The 20,060-nt window shown below is 45.2% G+C and overlaps 1 protein-coding gene across 2 annotated transcripts in view; it reads left to right on the forward strand.

The window, feature by feature from the left end:
• Nucleotides 1–20,060, forward strand: part of SRGAP1 (SLIT-ROBO Rho GTPase activating protein 1) — a gene marked incomplete at both ends in the record, with an annotated part of 259,181 nt that overhangs the window by 107,337 nt on the left and 131,784 nt on the right. For both annotated transcript variants that reach the window (XM_080935754.1, XM_080935755.1), the window contains 2 exons: nt 10,450–10,645; nt 15,507–15,669. In XM_080935754.1, the coding sequence (XP_080791880.1) occupies nt 10,450–10,645; nt 15,507–15,669 (359 nt within the window). The remainder of the gene's footprint in view (nt 1–10,449; nt 10,646–15,506; nt 15,670–20,060) is intronic.

Raw genomic sequence — 20,060 nt, forward strand, 5'->3', positions numbered from 1 at the left:
TTGGCCAAAATATATCTGGCTTTCAAAATCTATTAAAAACTGATACTCCCTAATGCCGAGGGTAATGTCACTTCAAATGAAGTGTGTGGTGGAGACTTAAAGGTGAAGCTTACCTTCTGGGTCAGCAGTAATGAGAACGAGGCATACTGCGGAGACACAGCTTCTTGCTTTCCTCAATTCCAAAGAGGGTTCTCTCTTGCTTTTGTTGTTGGTTTTGTTTCTAAGACAGTAATTTTTTTTTAATTTCTCCATTTATTGGGTGTTCCGCTGCATGTATACCCAGACACAAAAAGAGGGCACCAGATCCCATTACAGATGGTTATGAGCTACCATGTGGTTGCTGGGAATTGAACTCAGGACCTTTGGAAGAGCAGTCAGTGCTCTTAACCACTGAGCCATCTCACCAGCCCCTTGTTTTTTTTTTTTTTTCTTTTATTGACAAAACATTTTTTCCATACACTGGTCCAATAATGCTTTTCTTTCCCCATACTTCTCCCCGTTCCTTCCCTTCCCTCTAATTTACACTTTCTCTCTCATTAGAAAGGTAACATAATAAAAATAAACAAATAACAATATGACAGAGCAACCAAACAAGAAGCTGAAGTGGGGGGGGGGCACAAGAAACACATAGATAGACACAAAGACAAGCGAGCTCACAAACAGAGGAATTCCATACCAGCCCCAAACCAGAAGCCATAATATATATATATACAAAGGAAAAGAAATACCCTGACAATAACATTATGAGACAAAGAACCTCCAAAGATGCTGCTGAGTTCACTCTATGTCGGTATCTACTGCTAGGCATGGGACCTACCCTTAAGAATGGCTTGTTTGCCTAGCGAAACTTCTTGGAGAAAATTAATTTTCCATTTGTAAGTGGCCATCAATTGGAGATAGCTTCTGGGCTGGAGATGGGGGCCTGTGTCTACTTCTCCTTTGGCTCTTAAACCCCCATCTGGTGCAGACCTGTGTAGACCCAATGCGTTCTGCCTCGGGTATGTGAGTTCACACGCACATATAATCCCTGTTAGATCTAGAAAGGCCTTGATTCCTCCAACCCCTCTGGCTCAGACACTCCATCTTCTCTTCCAAAGAGTTCCCTGGGCCAAAGAGGAGGGATTTGATGGAAGAATCCCTTTTAGGGCTGAGTATTCCAAGGCCTCTTATTCTCTTCATGTAGTCTGGCTCAGAATTTGTTCCCCCCTTCTGCAGAGCCGTCTACTCTGATGACGGGTGAGCAAGACATGGAATATGAGTCTAGCAGGATGTCATTAGGTGGCATTTTATTGCTACATTCTTTTAGCAGAACAGTAGTATTTGGTTTTTTCCTAGATTCCCTGGCCTATCTAGTCTCAGGTTCTTGGCCAATGTGTATGGGTTCCATCTCATGGAATGGGCCTCAGCTCAAATCAGACAGTGATTGGTTACTTCCTCTAGCTTTGTGCTGCCACTGTACCAGCCTCTCTCGCTGGCAGGTAACTCTCGTACATCGAAGGGTTTGTATCTGTTTTGGTGTTTACCTTTCCTTTTTGGTATCATGCAGGCCCTTTCCAGTGCTATGAATACTAGTCGGTAGAGGTGAAGGCACTGTGTAGGCACCACCTCAAGTTCTCCATGTTCAGTAGGTTGCATAGGTGTTGTCTTCGGCAGTAGGGCCTGACCATCAGTCTGTGGGGAGCCACAAATAACCCTGGCAATAGCTGAGTTGTTTGGAGGGTTCCATGGGACTCCTTTGGCCCACAATCCCATTAGATGAAACGCATCCTTGATAGGAGAACGGATTTGGTGATACAGCATCTCTAGATGGGGTTCTGTCACCCCTGTTACTTGGTGATTTTACTTAGATCACCTTCATATAGGTATATATTACAGGAAAATTTTACTGTGTTGAATTCCCATATGACTCCAAAAAGGGGATTTCTCTTAAGTCTATTTTCCTAAACACGTTAAGCATCTCTACCTCTAAGATGAGACTGTGATTTTGGCCATGGAGTAGAAGCGCTTTGATTCCATAGAGACCAATTATAATGTTTTGTTTGCCCGAGCTGTTAGTGATACCATTCCAAGGTGGAAAAGGACCATGGAGAGTCATCCATTGTGACAGAAACCTGAAAGGCTACTTATGGTCTTCCCTGGAATCCAACCCAAAGGCCAAGGTATCGATATCTTGATTAATTTAAAAAACTGTATCTACACCACTCAAATTTGCACAGCCTTCTAATCCTGCCTAGTTTTCAGCACAGAATCAAGCTCTCCAACAGCACCATTGGTGGTAACTCTGTTCAGCTTTGCTTTGCAGGAAGCATAGCCTATATTACCCGTGCCATTGGGTCTAGATTTGCTTTTTCTTTTCACATTGCCTATATAATTATAGGCTTACTGTGACTTGGTTATGGCATATGCTCCCAAAAGGCTCAGGTGTTGAGAGCCTGGTCCCTAGATATCAAGGTTATCGAGAGCTGGTTGAATCAAGAGGGTCCTAACTGCATCTAAATTACCTACTGCCGAAGTTGTACTTGAGTGGGCTGTTAGAAGGTAAATCCCATCTGAGGGAAATAGATCACGTGGATGTGTGCCTTTCCTAGAATATCTTGTCCTGGTCCTTTCTGTGCTGGCTGTCTGCTTTCTGAGCACTGCAGAGTGAATGGCTTTTTGTAGTACCACATACTCTCCTCGTGACGTTCTGTCTCAACCCAAGTCAGAACACAGAACAAAATATCCCCACCGTGGGCCAAGAGAGACCCTTTCTCTGTGTCACTTTTTTAAAGGCACTTTGTTGCAATGGTGGGAAAGTAAACTCACCAAGCCCTGCACGTGGTAAGGAAGTGTCTTTCTTTCTTATATTCTGCGGCCTTTACTACATGTGGAACGACACTGACAAGCTAGTGGGCATTTCATAGTTGTGGAGACAGATTTCAACACCACACATCTAAGTGGGGCCCTTGTGGTCTGTGCTTGCCTTGTGTGTGAGTCTCGTCTTCTGACCAAGCCTGCTAACTCTCTTCAAAGTCTCGTTTGATGGGCACTCTGGATTCACTCATGAGAAAGCTAGCCTTTGGTTTTCTCAAGTCTTAGAGGAACAATTCTCTTAGATGGGTCTTAGCCAGTTCTCTTACGTTGGTAATTTGGATGGTTTAGCAGTTATAATTTTTTATTAGTATTTTTATAATACCTTTAAAAAGATGAGCAAATATATAAAGCTAGTTTCATACTTACAAGGCATGGAGTATGGTGTATCTGCTTTATGATGTTAACACTCGTATATGGATTATTGAGATGTTTTTAATTTTCTCTTATTGTATTAAGAATCTTTAATCTCAGTACTTTCAAGGTAGTCAGGAGAAGATCGGGAATTCAAGGTCAGACTCCTAGTGGCTTTGACACCAGGCTTGCTGGACTACATGAGACCCTGTCTCTAAACACACAAACAAAAGTTAGGCACCTTTCACGTGTTCAGTGTGACTGATGGTCACAGTGGGTTGAATAGCTTCTTGGATTTCTCTACAATATAACTGAAAATCAATTTCTTTTATCTATGAGAACTTAGGTGGAAATACAGTAATCATTAGTTCTGCACCAGATGGTAGAAGGAAATGATTCATAAATAACTATGCTTGGGAGAAACACAAATACCATTCATTTGTGCAAGGATTCTGTTCTGATTTCCTGTGGGTTTTAAAAATATATAATTTTATTTTGTTGTTGTTACTGGTGGCCGTTCATTTTGGCTACTAATTCTCCATCAGAAGGAGGACTACACACTTAACAAATGAAATGATCTCGTGAGGTGTAGAGCATTTGGCATTCCGTCTATTCATGGCACACACCATTCTCTAGGATGTAGGTCTGATTCTCTTACTTTCTGTGTTCAGAAATGCTCAGTGTCTTCTCGATGGAGTTTCTAAAAGTTTCTGGGTATGCTTACTAGTTTTTCTCATCTTGACACAAAGAGTCACCTAGGAAAGAAGGGAGCCTCAGCTGAGGGCTTGTCTCCATTACACTGGTCCAAGGCAGATATATCTATGGTGAATTTTCTTGACTAAAGATTTGTGTGGTAGGGCCTGACTCTTCCCTGACTCTATAAGAAAGCATTGTCAGTCAGCAGCATTTCTATGTGTTTTCGCTTCAGATCCTGTCTCCACACTAGGATTCTCTCAGTGGTGAACTTTTACCTCCCACAAGTTGCTTTTGGTCAGTGTTTTACATAGCAACATAATCCCAACTAGGACATGTGATTAAAAGATTTACCAGTGAACAGTTAGCCCAACCAAATCAAAGTAGCCACCAGGGGACCGCTTTCTACCATCAGCCTGGTTTGGGCAGATGGCCTATGAAGTATTAATACAATCTTACTTCTTAGGGTCCTCATACTCGTTCTGGCCTAGCTGGTGACCGCACCTATCAACCCTGAGAGTTGGTTTGCAGAAGCTAAGAGGCAGCCTGGTTCCCTTTTCTCTCTCCGTCCTCACCACAGAACACGTCTTTCCCATTGTCCTAAGTCCCACCCAGGATTCTCTGTCCAAATGTCCCTCCACATTTCCCAGTGTTCCAATGCCCTTACCTTCAAGGCTGTAAGGATCAGCAGCCTCTGCTATGTCCTACAGAGAGGGCCAGTCTTTCACTCTGCCATCCAGAACTACTACAGGGTGCAACACAAGAAAATGATCAATAAATGTTTTTCTTTGCCATTTCATTTGTGTGTGTGTGTGTGTGTGTGCATGTGTGTATCCTTGTATGTGTATACATTGTCTGTGTGTGAATGTGTATGCATGTGTGTGTGTGCATGTGTATATCCTTGTGTGTGTATACATTGTCTGTGCATGAATGTATATGCCTGTGTGTGTGTGTGTGTGTGTGTGTGTGTGTGTGTGTGTGTGATCTATAGGAATTGATTCTCTTCTTCCATTGTGGGAGTACTGGGGATTAAACTAAGGTCTTTGGGTTTGCTGCAAGCTTCTTCACCCACCAAACCATCTCAGTGGCCCAGGATTTTCCTGATGTAAGTCTGCTGGAGTTGCCTTAGTAACCGTGGCCTCTCTGTTTCCTGGTTTACAGATGCAGCGTGAGGTTCACTTACATCACCATATTTAAATCTGACCACAACCCTGACAGGCAAGGGCAGTTCTGTGAGAGGGAACTTGAGGGACCAAATGCCCTGCGTCATCCACATGACTTGTGACCTGAGACACTAACTCCGGGCTGTATTCATTCTGCCCTTACTGAATATCTGCCCAGTTACAGCAAAAGCATGAATCCTTCAGAGTTCTGCAGAGCTTTAACTTTGTCTGTTCACCTTTTCTTTTTCTTTGTAAAGAAACCAAAGCTTTGCTTCTATGCAGTTTTCTTTTCTGATCTCATTTTTTCAGCTTAAAGGGCAGATTTTCACAGAATTTACAACTGGTGTTTAATTACACAATGGTCACCAGGCTGCCTAGACATCCACACAAGCAAGAGGCTGGCGCGTCAGCTGGTTATTCCCTTACACCCTTTGGGTGAAGGTACTGACTCCTTCCAGCACAACATAGACACTTGGTGTGCAGGCAACCAGAGCACATACAGGTTGAAATAACTCGGGTGGTCTGTGGTGCTCCTACAACCATTGCACTGCCATTGGCTAGGCGACTACAGTATTCTTCTGAGCCGTCTGTTTACACCGTAGTCCTTGTCACCTAGTACATATAAAGCAAGAGCACACAGCATTTCCTTGTCACACCTACAGTTTCCCACAGAAGTTTAAGAGTTAGGACTTCTCTTTGTCTGCCTCCTCTGTTTCTGGGCAGTATAATTTAATTGGCTGTTTGTAAACTTTTATAACTCAGAGGCGTTGTCTCTTTCATTTGTTTTTTCTTTCTTTTCTCCCACATCACTTGTAGTAGTTGGGAAACGTTGTGCTTATTGGGTTGTAGGTGCTTTTCCATTTTGTTTGACGCTCAATTCGAAAAGAAATGAAGAACACTCAATTTTAAAAAGGTTAGGCTGCTTAGTGTGGTGTAGATGGAGGTGGTAAAATCTCTGAGTTCAAGGCCAACCTGGTCTACAAAGAGTTTCAGGCCATCCAGGACCGTACAGTAAGATTCTGACTCAAAACAAGACAAACAATAACCAAAGTGTGGAGGGTCGAAAGAGCCGACTCACTGAGAACACAGACCGCTCTTCCAGAGGACCTGAGTTCAGTTTCCAACACCTACTTTGAGTAGCTCACAATCACCTGCAACTCCAGCTCCAAGGAGGTCCAGCACCTCTGGTCTCCCCTAGCAGGCACACACACAGACACACTCATAGATACACACACACAGACACACACAGAGAGAGGGAGAGAGAGAGAGAGAGAGAGAGAGAGAGAGAGAGAGAGAAGACATAATTTAAAAATAAATGTTTAAAATAACAATAGTTGATCCTATATTAAAACAGCCAATATGATTATTTAGTAAGTTCTGGTCTAGACTTTTAAAATTAAGACCAGCAGAACCTGCCCAGAGAGTACAGTTTTCTGCTGTTTTTTTTTTTTTTTTTTTTTTTACAGGCATGTGGGAGTCTTGGTAATAAATCCTTCATGATGCCCAGTTAGGAAAATCATCTCTATCCCATTACGAATGATAACAAGCATGATGATGGTATCTGGTGAATACGTGTTCCGTGTCTGGCTTTGGATGAGTTCAGGGCAAAAGGAAAATACTGAGGAAAGGGCTTTTAAATACTGTCTACTTTGACAAATCAGACTAAAGGACAGCAATGGGCTCATAGCTGTTGTTACTATTGATTAAAATGTATCAACACTGAAATGCTCAGAACCCTGATGCCTGGGCATGTGGCCTTTAGTCCTAGGACTCAGGAGGCAGAGCAAGGGGATCTACATGAACTGGAGGCGGGCTTGGTCTACAGAGTGAGCTCCAGAACAGCCGGGGATACACAGGAAAACGCTGTCTCAATAAACAGACAAGTAAATAAACAACAGCTGGTTTTGAGATATAATTTGCATATGCTGTTTACTAACCCAGCAGGTCTTAGTATATCCAGAGAGTTTCACAACTATGATAGATTTTTAAGTCGGTTTTCATCAACCCCCCAGAGAAGCCCTTACCCAATGGCAGCTACTTCCTATGGCCTTCCGAGTCTTCCAAGCAAAGCAATCTACTTTCTGCCTCCCAGAATGAGCCTATTCCAGACACTTCACAGGAACAGTAAGCTTACAGATCTGTTGTTGTTCCTGTTTTTGAGACGGGGTCTCGTGTGATCCAGACTAGCTTCAGACTTGCTGTATTGCTGATGATGAACGACCTTGTCTCCCAGCCCTCCCTCTGCTTCCCACGTCCTGGGATGCTAGGTGCGTGGAACCAGTCAGTGTATGTGTGCTGGAGCTCAGACCCGTGGCTTTGTGTGTTACAAGCACTTTGCCCTCCGGGCTGCAGTATGTTTACGTTCTGGAGGGTTCACCATAACATGAGCCAGTTTTTCATCATTTTAATCATCAGACAATATTCCATTGTGGATCTGTGCCACCCTTTGTCCCTTCGGGAATTGATACTAACAATACTGCCATATGCACTCATGTCCATGGCTTTGTATGGAAATATATTTCACTTCTGATTATATGTATCCAGAAGTGGAGGTGCTGAATAATCTGGTAATTCTGTCTAACCTTTTAAGGAAGTGCCAGGATATTCTGCAATGTACTAATATCAAGGCTGCTGACAGCAGTAAAAATCAGTTTCTCTGTCTCCTCTCCAACACCCTTTCTCTCATTGTTGGTAGAGCCCGACGACTGGTGTCAGGGTATCTGCCCTGCTTTCGATTTTCATCTCCTGGTAGCTGATGATACTTACCAGTTTTTAATAGTCCATTGGCCCGTCTTTTCATCATCTTGGGAGGAACATCAACTAAGGTCCTTTGCCTGTGTTGTAAGTTGTAGTTTTTGTTTGTTTGTTTTAATTGTTGAGTTAGAAGAGTTCTTTGCATAAGCTACGTACGAATGCCCTGTCCAGTGTACGGTTTGCAAGCACATCTTCTACCGTGTGGGATGTGGTGCCCTTCTACTGGGTATAGCTGTGTGTCTTGTAATCTCCTTTATTTCTGGAGACACAATGTCTCCCATCCCCTTAAGAGTCCACGGCACTCCCTCCCTCTCTTACAAACTGCCCTTAGCACTGTAAGGTTCCCAAAGCTGAGTGTCCAGAGCTTGGGACTTACCCTAACCTAGGATTCAAGCCCAACAATGGTGTGCTCAGCTACATTCCGATGACCCTTGCATCTGGAAATAATGCTCCCTACGGAGACTGACTCGTGTGTCCGCTAGGAAGGGCCATGGTGGGCCACCCTAGAATCTGGGGTTGGGAAGGAGTTTGTATTACTTGGTACAGAGGTAAGGCTCACGGTTTTTTAATTAGGAGTTTTAATTATTTCTACCCTGTTGAAGAAACCACTGGGTCCCTCTGATGAGATCTGTAATGAAGCTACTCTTATTTTCTATTGGATACTGAGGTGAGTGGGGGTAGAAAGGCCTGGCTGGTCCTCCTAAGGTAATTGGCTCATTTTCTCCAAGCACAGCAGGATTTGTGGAAAAACATCACTTCATCTCAAAAGCTTTACTGGGATTCCTGGATGAGAAATACCCGCATCCTTGGGTTTCTTTCCCCCTTCTTTGTAAAACAGAAATAACTATGTATTTTTAGGAGAAGCTGTTTGGCAGCCACGCCGATTATAGTACTTCATTGGAAACCACTTCCTGTGATTGACTGTGAACCAGTTGCTCTTCCTTGTAGTTAAAAGCCTGTCGGTGGTGCATTTTCCCCAGTGACAGTCATGTTTCCTTGAGGTTGCGAAAAGGATTCCTCAACCCAGAGAGAACCTGAGGTCCACCTCCTTGCTTTTGCCAAGGGACCCCAGAGACAGCATTGCGTAGCATGTAGCAGACTCCAGGACAGACCTCTTTAGGCTTCTCTGCCAAGCTATAGCTGGGGCTTCAGACAACTGCTCCAAACCACTGGACACATGGGAGATAGCATGACGTGGTTCCATTGGTCAGACTCACAAAGCAGAGACGGGATCCCAGGGGAGTGCCACATACCAACTGGTTCTTAAAGTGCTTGCTTTGCCTTTAGACCCAAACTTACTCTTTGTAAGGCAGGTAGTAAAGGAGTAAATATTATTATAACTCAGTATTAGCCAAGCCAGCAAGTTTCCTGACCTGCTCCCGCCTTAAGCACCCAGCTGATACTGAGTTTAACCAAGGGAATCAAATCTTCCATCCGCTCTGTCTGGAGGGCAGTCTACTAAGAACTGAAGAAGGTGCTCCTGGGACAGGATTCCTCTGACATTGAGTTAGGCTCTCTTAGGGCATCGGTGGAAACACTGGGGCAGGAGGTCCCGAGTTTCTCCACCGAGAACTCTTCTTGTCTTTGGAAGTCAGCCTTAGGCCTTGGAACCACAGTGTGTGCTTAGTGTGACTTGTTTTCCAAACAGTTTCTCTGCAGCAGGCGCTTTGATACTTCTGCGTCCTCTGTGTTTGCTTTGTGCTTTCTCCGAATCTGTAGGTGCACATCCTCCATGCTCCTAACATACTGAACCAACTGGTCCAAGGAGTCTCGGGATTCTGTGTGTCAGTAAAGGTGTCAGTTTGCAGGGAGTGTGCCAAGGCAAGGCTGAGAGAGCGGGCAGCCTTGGTGTTGTGAGTAGAATACTAAGTTGGAGTCTGTGCGCTGCCTGGTATGAATGGATTATTTGGATATAGAAAGAAGTTATTTTTAGGTCCGGCATGCCTATAAACCCTGAAGCTAAGTGTTTTACAAATGAGGAGCGTATGCCCTAAATAAAAATTGCCAGATGTCAGTCTCTGTGTGTGCCAACTGACAAATGTTTCGTGCCTCCGACGTCTGGAAGAGATGGTGCCCATTTCTTTTCTATGCGAGCTCAAAAGGGAGTTAATGTAAAACGCCATTGAACGTTTTATAATGCACTCCGGTGCCAACAGTACCCCAGCATTTGGGATTATCTGAGAGGCTGTAATTTCTTTCTCTCCTGACTCAGTGTGTTTGTGGTTCTACAAGTGTGAGACCCATTTCTAGTCAAAATTGCGATGTTTTTCCCATGTCATTTCTTTTAACAGAAGAAGGCCAGCAGATGTTTTAAAATAAAACAACCAAGGGCCAGTAGCTCAGTGGGTAAAGATGCTTCCACCCAGCTGATGATCTGAGTTCAAATCTCAGACTGACATGGAGGAAGGACAGAACCAACTCCTGCATGTTGTCCTCTGGCTTCAGCACCCACTCTGTGTTGCACATGCGCCCACATGGATGTAATATACACAATAAAGATCAACCTGGGTGCAGGCCTCCCGCAGAGGCTGTAAACAGGGCCATCTGTGTGATAGAAGTCACTCTGCATGACTTTCCTGTCTTCGAGTCTTGGTCACTTCCATGATGTCACCGGGGGATTCTTGTCTTTCTGCAGAAATCCGAGCTCAGCTGGTAGAGCAACAAAAATGCCTGGAGCAGCAGACGGAGATGCGGGTTCAGCTGCTCCAGGACCTACAAGATTTCTTCAGGAAAAAAGCCGAAATTGAGACAGAATATTCTCGGAACCTGGAGAAGCTGGCAGAAAGGTTCATGGCCAAAACAAGAAGCACTAAGGACCATCAACAGTTCAAGTAAGAAAGGCTGTGTCCAGCTGCCAGTATTAGTCTGGGGGATGAGGGCTTGTCTAACATGCATGGGGTCATGGGTTCAATACCTGGGGTTGAGTGGAAAGGGGGGAGGGGGGAAGAAGGAGGGAGGAAGACTTGAGCTATTGGTTCAGTACGTGGGATGTAGGTGAGGATGGGGCAGAGAAAGAGATGAAGGAACGAAGAGAGGTAGGGAAGGAGTGATGGATGGATGGAGAGACAGATGGATAGAGACTTGATTCAGAATTAGTTTTCCAAGGCGATGGCTACCTTATCTTCTCTCCAGGCCTCTTTGATTCTAGACATTTCCTCTTTTGTCTATGAAATTATTGGCAAACATGTCCCCATAAATCCAGCAGCCTTTCTCCATTCCCACTATGTTTCATAGACATAAGTTTATATTTTTAAGCAATATTTACAAAATACCCAACTGCAGAAGAGGAGCTGATATCAGCCATAGTAGACATTTGGAAGGGTAAATTTAAAGTAGCTGCTTTAAGCAAAGGCCTTAGGATTTGAAGAGAGGCTTTTGTTTTATTTTATTGTTTATTTCCCCCACTCCTCCTCCCTCCTCCTCTCCCCCCCCCCCCCCCATTTCTTAAAACTAGGTTTTACTCTGTAGCCTAGTCTACCTTGGTACTTATGACAGCCCTGCCTGCCTCGTAACAGGATCACCTGCACCTCTTTTTAATGATTTTTGTATGAAAATAAGCAATAACTTTGCTTGGGAAAAGCATGCCCCCCCCAGCATGTTTGTGGCAAGTATAATCAAAACTTTTAAAAAACAAAGACTTTTAATAAAAGCTCATGGGTGAGCACAATTAACTTTACCATTAATGCACTTTATTGGATTAGAAAGAGCATACAGGTGCTCTGTTCATGAGACTTGCTTTATAATTTAAATCCCAGAGTCACAGAGACAAGCAGATAATTGTACCCAAGTATACCTGTACCAACAAGGGCAAGCCTAGGGTGCCACAGACAGAGGAGGCTGAAGCATGTTCTGTAATGGCAGTCGGGAAGGGACGGTCCTGGAAGGGTGCTGGGAGGGGGGAGGGGGGAGGGGGGAGGGGTGGGGGGGAGGGGGTGGGGGGCGAGGTGAGGCTCGTGCACACAAGCATGCATGATGGTGAACAGACATGAATGTGTGCCTGCTTTGGAGGCCAGAGAGCTTTAGCTGTTAGACACCTCTCTCTGTCTCCTCAGTGTTGGAGTCCGTGGCTCAAATTCATATGCTTGTGACTAGTTGACTCTGAAAGGGGACTGAGGAAGGGCACCTCATGGTTAGGGACCAAAAGGGAGGGGTTGTAGGCCAAGGTTTGTAAAATAGTAGCTCTTCGAGAATGTGCTGTAATCGGAGGTGCAGTGTGGCCACAGGCATTAACTGGAGCATACCACACCCTCTTACATGTCTTTGTGGGCATTCTGGCCTTTGTCCTGCAGACACAGGAATCTTTCTGGCATTTTAAGTTGACCTGCCCACATGTTCATTAAGGTGACAGGCAAGGTTGTGAGCTACAGGAAGATAACTGGGTAGGGAAAACACCAAGGGTCTCTCAGGGTGTGTGGCCTTGGGGTCTTAGCCACCCTAGAGGGAGGGGCGGATATTCAGATGGAGAGTTAGTAAAACCCAAGCGAGGGCTTTTGTTTCAGAAAGCATAGTGGGCCAGGGAAATCTGCAAACAGTGGTGTCTTAAAATTCCCAGAAATGATGGTTACAATGTAACTGATGTCCTCATGACACACACCTCAATTCCCAGGGGGGCAGGGAATTTTCCACAGTGAAAAGAAAGGGGCGGAGAAGTAAAGGTCTTCTTACCATCCCTTAATCCTGCAAAACGGAGCAGTGAGGTCTACACACGATAAAGATGAAGACAGTTACCACTGTGAGCCTCTCTTCCTTGTCCTCCATTTCCTGAGGATAGCCCACCCAGGTGACAAAGGAAATAAAAAACCCGACTACCCTCCCACACAGGGGCCACAAAGAGACCTGCCTGCTCAGCCTGGGGGTTGGGGATGCCACTGAGAACCGGGCCTCTTTCTTCTCACTTCATACCTTTCCATGACCTTGGAGCCTGGGTTAAGGGAGAGTAGCCAGGTTGGGAAGATGGCCTAGCAGGTGGAGGCCAAGCCTGATTACCTGAGTTCAATTCCCAGAACTCGCATGACGGAAGGAAAATAAACCACTGAAGATTGTTCTCTGACCCGCATGGGCATGTGCCCCTTCAGCTAAATGCAATTAAATATTTATGCATGCAGCTTCCAACTGCCTTTGACTTGAGCATTATTCATTATTGAATGTAGAGCTGGAGATGAAATGGATTATAAGTGGATCAGAAACTCAAAACCCAGCTTCATTAACAAGCCACCCAGAGCTGGGTCTGAAAAACAACTACTGTATGACTGTGTCATTAAGCACCTTCTCTGAGCTTTGGTTTTTCTAATAGAGGCCTGGGAGCTCACGACCGCGAGTGGCAAAATCCTTGCCGTGACTGCTGGCAGGCATGCGCATGCGTGTAGCGTTTCTTTTTCTGTTTTCCAGACACATGAGTCTTCAGCAGAGTCATGCTCACATTCATCCAAGCTAGACCTTGGACCCTGTTTGTTCTCAGTTTGAGGACAGTATCTGTGCAAACGGTCCTTAGCCTAATGTCGCTACTGCAAATATAAAGGTCTAGAGCCACGTCCCACACAAAGACTCACTCTGATGCTCACTTTAGTCCTTATCCAACCTTTGGTGAGCGTCAGAGCTCTGTCGTTGACAGTCAGGACACAGTGAGTGGCTGTGGTGAGGATTAAGTAGAGTTAACGTTAAGTCTTGATCAGAGCAGCCTCCGGATAAAAATAGCTAACTTTCTATGCTCAGCACCTACAGTGTGCCCAGGGCGCGATGGCAAACATTTATACACAGATCGGAATCCAAGTCATCTCCGTAACGACCTCACCAGACAGGTTATGGCATTTGTCCATGGTACAAAGAGTCTGGAGTACAGAGAGATGAGCAGTGTTTGTCCCTCAACCACACAGGACTAAAAAGGAGTTGAGATGAGAGCTTAGAGTAAGAACCACCCACTATTAATATTTACACAGATTTGAGACTTGGCCTCTCTGAGTTACCCAGGCTGGCTTGCGATTGGTCGCTTCCTGCCTCGGCCTCCCAAGTTGCTGGGATTGCCCACCTTATACCGCCAAGCCTGGCTTACAGCTCCCAGCTTCAACCTGCCTGCTGCTTCTCACTCCGTAAGTGCTGGCTGCTCTTATTCCCGCGTCGTTGTTGATATTACGGTTGGCGCTAATAGCAAGGCAATGATAACGATGTGCTTTATCCAGTCGATGAAGTATCGCTTGAGGCTTTTGTTTGAGTGGGCACTGAGGACACAAAGATGAGTGAACTATTCTCAGGGAATTTGCTTGCTTTTTCTTTTAGACACAGACTGTGACTCTGTGTAGGCTTTCAGGGTAGCAAATATTTTCTTTGTATTTGTTTTTAACGTGGGACCTTATTATAAGGCATCCTTGAACTTGCTATATAACCCAGCACAGCCTTAAACTCTTGATCCTCTTGCCTCAACAGCCCAGTGCCATAGCAAATGTAGAATCTGAGCCGACCTAAGAGTAGAAAGACATGAGTTTCTTCTCGTGCCTCCTGACTTAACGTTCGGTCATGACGGTTATGAATAATAAAATCGTACATCTTGCCGGAGAGTTGGCTCCGTGAATAAAGGGCTTGCTGGGCAAACCTGGTGTCCTGCGTCCTGATCCCAGAGCCTGTATATAGGAGCAGACATGTCTCTGCAAACCCTGCAAGAAGACAGGAAACAGAGACAAGACAATCTTTATTGGTTTAAAAGCCTGGTGCACGGTGATAGTGACGCCCCTCTATCCAAACAATACGGAAGGCGAGGGCTCCCATTGGAGGTTAACCTCAGACCTCTACACCTGTGCCACAGCACACATGTACCCTCCTGCCTCTTCCCCAACCCCCCCTTCTTCCCCTCACATGTACACATGCAAATTAAAGAGAAGAAAGATTAATAAAACCCCACATCTGATTGCATTCTTTGCCTGGGTTAGAAACACCGCGGCTTTGCCACTTCATGGGTTAGTTTTTCTAGTCAACAGCTACAAATTGTACTTTTAATTTTTATTTTCAAGCAGTGGTGTTTGGGCTGCTCATCACTTTGGGATGGAGTTGTTCTTTGAATATGTATGAATATAGGCCTAAGTTTGTGTGGCTTTGTAGTTCATTTGGTTTTATCATCTAGACTAAACCAGGATCATTCATGAGTCTGAGATGGCTCTGTGAACTTCATTGGGATGTGTGACATGCTGCTAGCCCGCAAACTTTTGGGTTGTATTCATAAGACAATACTGTAAAGCTCAGATTCCTCAGGAATGGGTTTTTCTAAGGCTGGAGTCTACATCCAGGGATTAATAAATAACCCAAATTTGTATTCTGTGGAAAGCATGCGTAGCCAAATTTCTTTTCCAGCAGTAGGCTGAACACTCAAAGCAGACTTTGTGAGCTGTGGCAGACCAGTCTGTGTGAGACAGTAGCCAATATATTTTCATGTAAACACAAGTGCTTTCCTTAGTGGGGTGCTAAACCTGGGGGCTGCCTAAGCACTGTCTAGGTTGGGGGCCCTGGTCAGGGGCAGGAGGTTGTACTGGGGATTTTGAGCCAAGTTTTTTTCTTTCCAGGCCTGGTAAGTTGCAGAATTCCTGCAGGCAGTAATGCGCCCTGACAAAAGAAATGTTCAGACCACAGTGAACAGTGGCAGCCACTTCTGCTCTGAGTCACCTCTCTCTGCTGATCCAGTGGTGACTGTCCTTCCTTATCTCCTAGGAAAGACCAGAACCTGTTGTCTCCAGTGAACTGCTGGTATTTGCTCCTGAACCAAGTGAGGAGAGAGAGCAAGGACCACGCCACCTTGAGTGACATCTACCTGAACAATGTCATCATGCGGTTCATGCAGACCAGCGAGGATTCCACCCGCATGTTTAAAAAGGTGGGCTCCATACACCCTGCCACAGTGCGCTTCCGGAATTAGAGGGTGAACCCTGGGCATGCATACTTATACTGTATGTGTGTGAACATGTGCGTAGCTGTGTTTTAATGTATACGTACACTATTGTCTACCAGATATGCTTATTTATATTAAGTAAACTAACAAATATTTGACCTGAAGAACATGAACAAAAGAAATATTTTGGGTGGGCACCTGCAAGGTGCTGGAGAGATAGGTCAGCGGTTAAGAGCTTATGTTAGTTAGCTTATACTTAGAAGTACCAAGTTTGCTTTCTAAGGACCCAGATAGTGCAGCCTACAACTGTCTGTAACTCCAGCTCCAGGGGGACCTGATGCCTCTGCCCTCCATAAGAACCCACACCCATACCCATATACAAACACACACACACACACACACACACACACACACACACACTTATTTATAATAATAAAAATCTTTATTTTTTAAGTAACTGCAAGTTTCACTTGTGTTTCCTCTGACCCCCCACACTTAGAAAAGAGCCACACTTAGACAGGCCTCACCTTCTCCTCCCCTGCTCACACATGACCCAGCTTGAAAAACACATCGCCTGTGTGGCCCTCCCAGGAAAATGTTATCACACTGTCTCCTTAAAGCCCAACCTCAGAGGCTGTTTAAGACTGAAGTGGGAAAAAAATTCCTCAGGGCCCAGAAAATTCAGTTTCTAATACGTTAGAAAGCTTCCTTCTTCCTGAACCCATTATCAGAAAGCAAACAAGCAAACAGCAAAGCAAAAGAGCACGGCCTGGGCTTTCAGTCTTCACATTGTGGATAGCTTCAGTCAGCCCCAGCGACTGCTTTCTTGTTTGGACGGTTTTTGTTGAGAACAATAACAGACCAGGAGCATTTCCTGTATAAAGGCCCCTCGCCTAGCTTTCAGTTTCTATGCTGAGAGCATGAATCCCCACAGACCACCCCAGCTTCAGGTTAGTGGTGTCCCGTGCCTGGACTGATACCCAGACCTTTCTTCTGTCATTTTTCTTAGCTTCAGAGAAGGGGAGGTGCACCCCGTCGACTCACACTTTGTGTTTCAAAGGGGCCTCTTAAAACAAGGGTGTAGTGTCACAGAGGCCAGCTGGAAAGCGGCTCAGCTGGGCTTGATGTAGCCATATTTGATTCCATTTCTGACCTAGAGATGGCATTTGGCAAGCTCTAAGACACTGTATGCTGTGTTAAGTAGAAAGAAATGTCTCTGCATTGAAGACTAGGCAGAGAAATATCTTACCATCTTAAATAAGAGAACTTTGTGTGTGTGTGTTTGTGTGTGCATGTATGTTTGTGTATGTATGCATATGTGTGTATGCACATGTGCATGTATGTATGTGTGTGTATATGTCCATGTCCATGTATGTATGTCTGTGTGTATGTATGTGGGCATGTGTGTATGTGTGTATATGTATGTATGTATGTATGTATGTCTGTGTGTATGTCCATATACGTATATGTGTATCTGTGTGTGCATGAGTGTGTATGCATGAGTGTGTGTGTGTGTGTGTGTGTGTGTGTGTGTGTGTGTGTGTGTGTGTGAGTTTCACTTGAACCAGGGACGTGAAGGAATGGTCTTGCTCCTCCATGAGCCCCTTCTGTGGTATTCAGTGTGGTTGTATCGTGAGCCTATGCAGTGGTCCAAGTGCCGTGCATCACGCTGCAAAGATGAGGCTGGTCTAAGGAAGTTTGCAGCAAACCCACATTTGAGTACTACTAAGAGCTGCGTCCCCAACATGGGGGCATTGGCAAGGATTCAGCCAGAACCTACAAGGTAGCTCCTCACTTATTTATCCATAGAACAAAGCATCTGTAAGCTGTGTGGCTGGCAACGCTGGGTTAAAAGACATGTCCGTACTCACAAGGAGCCCATCATAATCATGCATTCCCAAGCTAAAGAAACAGACGTACAGCCCACTGTGGGAGCCTGGAGGTTGGGGGTCTTCACTTAACCTAGGGGACAGAAAATACTTCAAGTAAGGGGCAAGGGATGACAAGGGGCCTTTCCAGGGCCTGCTGGGACACGTGTGTATGGGAAGTACTGAGTTTGATGGGACTTTGGTTGAGAGACAGGCAAAGGGGTGGAGGCTAGGTAAGATGGCCAAACAAGGAAGGACCTCTCATGTCAAGGACGAGGGCTTAATGAAGCTGTAGAAAAGGGGGATGCTGGTCACGTGCGTTTGGCTCTTCTGCTTCCTCTTTTTGCCATCTTGGGAGATTGTTTTTAAGATTCAAGAAAATCCTGTTTCTACTCTTCCTGAGCCTGAACAAGGCAAGATTGGGCAGAGGGAGAAGCTAAAGCTCTATGAGCCCTGGGGCTTGGAGAACCTCTGCAGTTGTCTCATATCCAGGCAGGGAGCCTTGGGTTTTTGGTTTGGAGGCCTTGAACTTGGAGTGCTGTTAGGAAAAGCAGCTTCCTTTGACAGAAGAAAGTTCTCAAGGAAGATTCCCAGGGAGGGATCACCTGTGAATTTCAACATTCCCAGAAGCTGAGGAAATGAAATCCTAATTTTTGCAAAGATGGATCTGGGGTATGCACAGTAAATAAAACAGCAAGTGGACACACGCCTGCTTGTTTGCTCTGAGAATTTGTTATTCACTTTGGGCACTGAGGCTCAAGGTCTGTTCAGTAGATTCCTACAAATTTGGTTGTTTAGTGGGGGTGTTGTATACACCCTGAACAGCCTTCTCTCTCAATTCTGGCTGATGAGCTGGGCTCAGTCATTACAACCACGGGGACAAAGCTTCCTGAGAAACTGTCAGCCCACTAACACGCAAGCCCAACGCAACCGGCCTGCTGTCAAGGACACCACACTGAAGTCTCAGTCTCGGGTCCTTGGACTGCTAGACTTACCTTTCCTGCTTACTTTTGAGTTGTTTTGTTTTGTGTTCTTTTTTGGTTTTTGCTTTGTTTCGCCAGGGCTGTCTCAGAGTATGTTCTCTCCTCTCTGCCTCTCTGGGGCTGTGAAGACAGACCTGCACCCCAACACCTGGCCTTTTCTTCCTTAGGCACCAGGTTTCCAGTCCCCCAGCTCATTTCCCAATATTGGCAGTGCCAGATTGGCTTAACAGTTCTCTATCAAAACGAAACCACCACAGTGAGCCTGAAGTCGCCTTCAGAACCAGCGTGGCACCTTTGGGAGAAAGTTTGGGGTGTTCTCAGTTCTTTTTTTTAAGAGTATCTCCTATCTTTATGGAGATCTGTACAGACTCTGTGTACTTGGTAATACTGGCCTCGTAAATGTAATCAGAAGCTGAAGCCTTTTATCTAAACCGTTCTGTCAAATCAAGAGTTTGGAGCAGATAATTGCAGGAACGCTTTTATATTCAAATGGATATAATTATCAAGAAGGCTCCGTAGGAATTCCCGTTTGGGTGCACAGTGATAGGGACCTAATTCTTCCTTAGATTGTGAAAGCACTTGTATGTGAACTTGACCCAGAAGCTGTTATAGAAGCAATTCTATATGATCTTGACATAAAGGGTTCCAAGCACTGTGCCCGGCTTACGGAGCCTCACAGCTCCTAGAGGACAGATGCTATCCATCAGCCACATTTTGGGGTGATGGAAGAATGTGCTCAGGGATGTAAGCCCAAGAGACATGCTCTATGCGGCCCTGTCTATGCTCACAGGGTTAGACAGTCTGTAGCTACTCGGAACGTTCTTGGTTTTTGGGGAGAGAGGGGGAGGGGAGGGGGGCATGGCTGATAATTGGTCACTTTTTAAGAATGATCAAACACTTCTGAGATTAGGTTTTTGACTTGGCTGTATTCCTCTCCTGCAAAAAAATCTCTTCCACCCCTGAGCGTAGACTGGGATACCAGAAGGTCTCTGTGGGCTAACACAAAGGCACTTGCTCAACCAGAGTTATTGATGCTCTGTTCACAGTACCAGGGACAGAATTAGCCTTGATATCTGTCGACTGAAGAACGAATAATAAAAACGCAGTACATGCCTACCATAGAATTTTTTTCATAGGCAAGGACAAATGAAATTTGCAAGTAAGTGGATGGAACTGGAAAAATGTATATATTCCATGAGGTAAACCAGGTACGGAAAGACAAATGCCCTGTGCTGCCTCTTGCGTGGGTATCCTAGTTTTGAACCTTTAAATGTGTGTAATCAACTTGCAGCGATTTCTGAATCCAGGAAGCTAGGGAATGACATTGGACAGGATGGCTAGGGTGGGACGGTTTCAGCAGGCCTGGGGGTTGGGGCTGAGGAAGAGAAGACGGCAGTAGGAAAGGGTTAGTCAAGACCCACAGTTGTATGAAAAACCTAGTGCACGTAAGCTAAGTAAAAAGTATAAGCTAAAAAGAAGTATAAAAAAGGAGATGCCCCATGTAGCTAGATAGCACTAGTCCTAG

Source organism: Micromys minutus, assembly GCF_963924665.1.
Source record: "Micromys minutus genome assembly, chromosome: 22".
Lineage (NCBI taxonomy): Eukaryota > Metazoa > Chordata > Mammalia > Rodentia > Muridae > Micromys > Micromys minutus.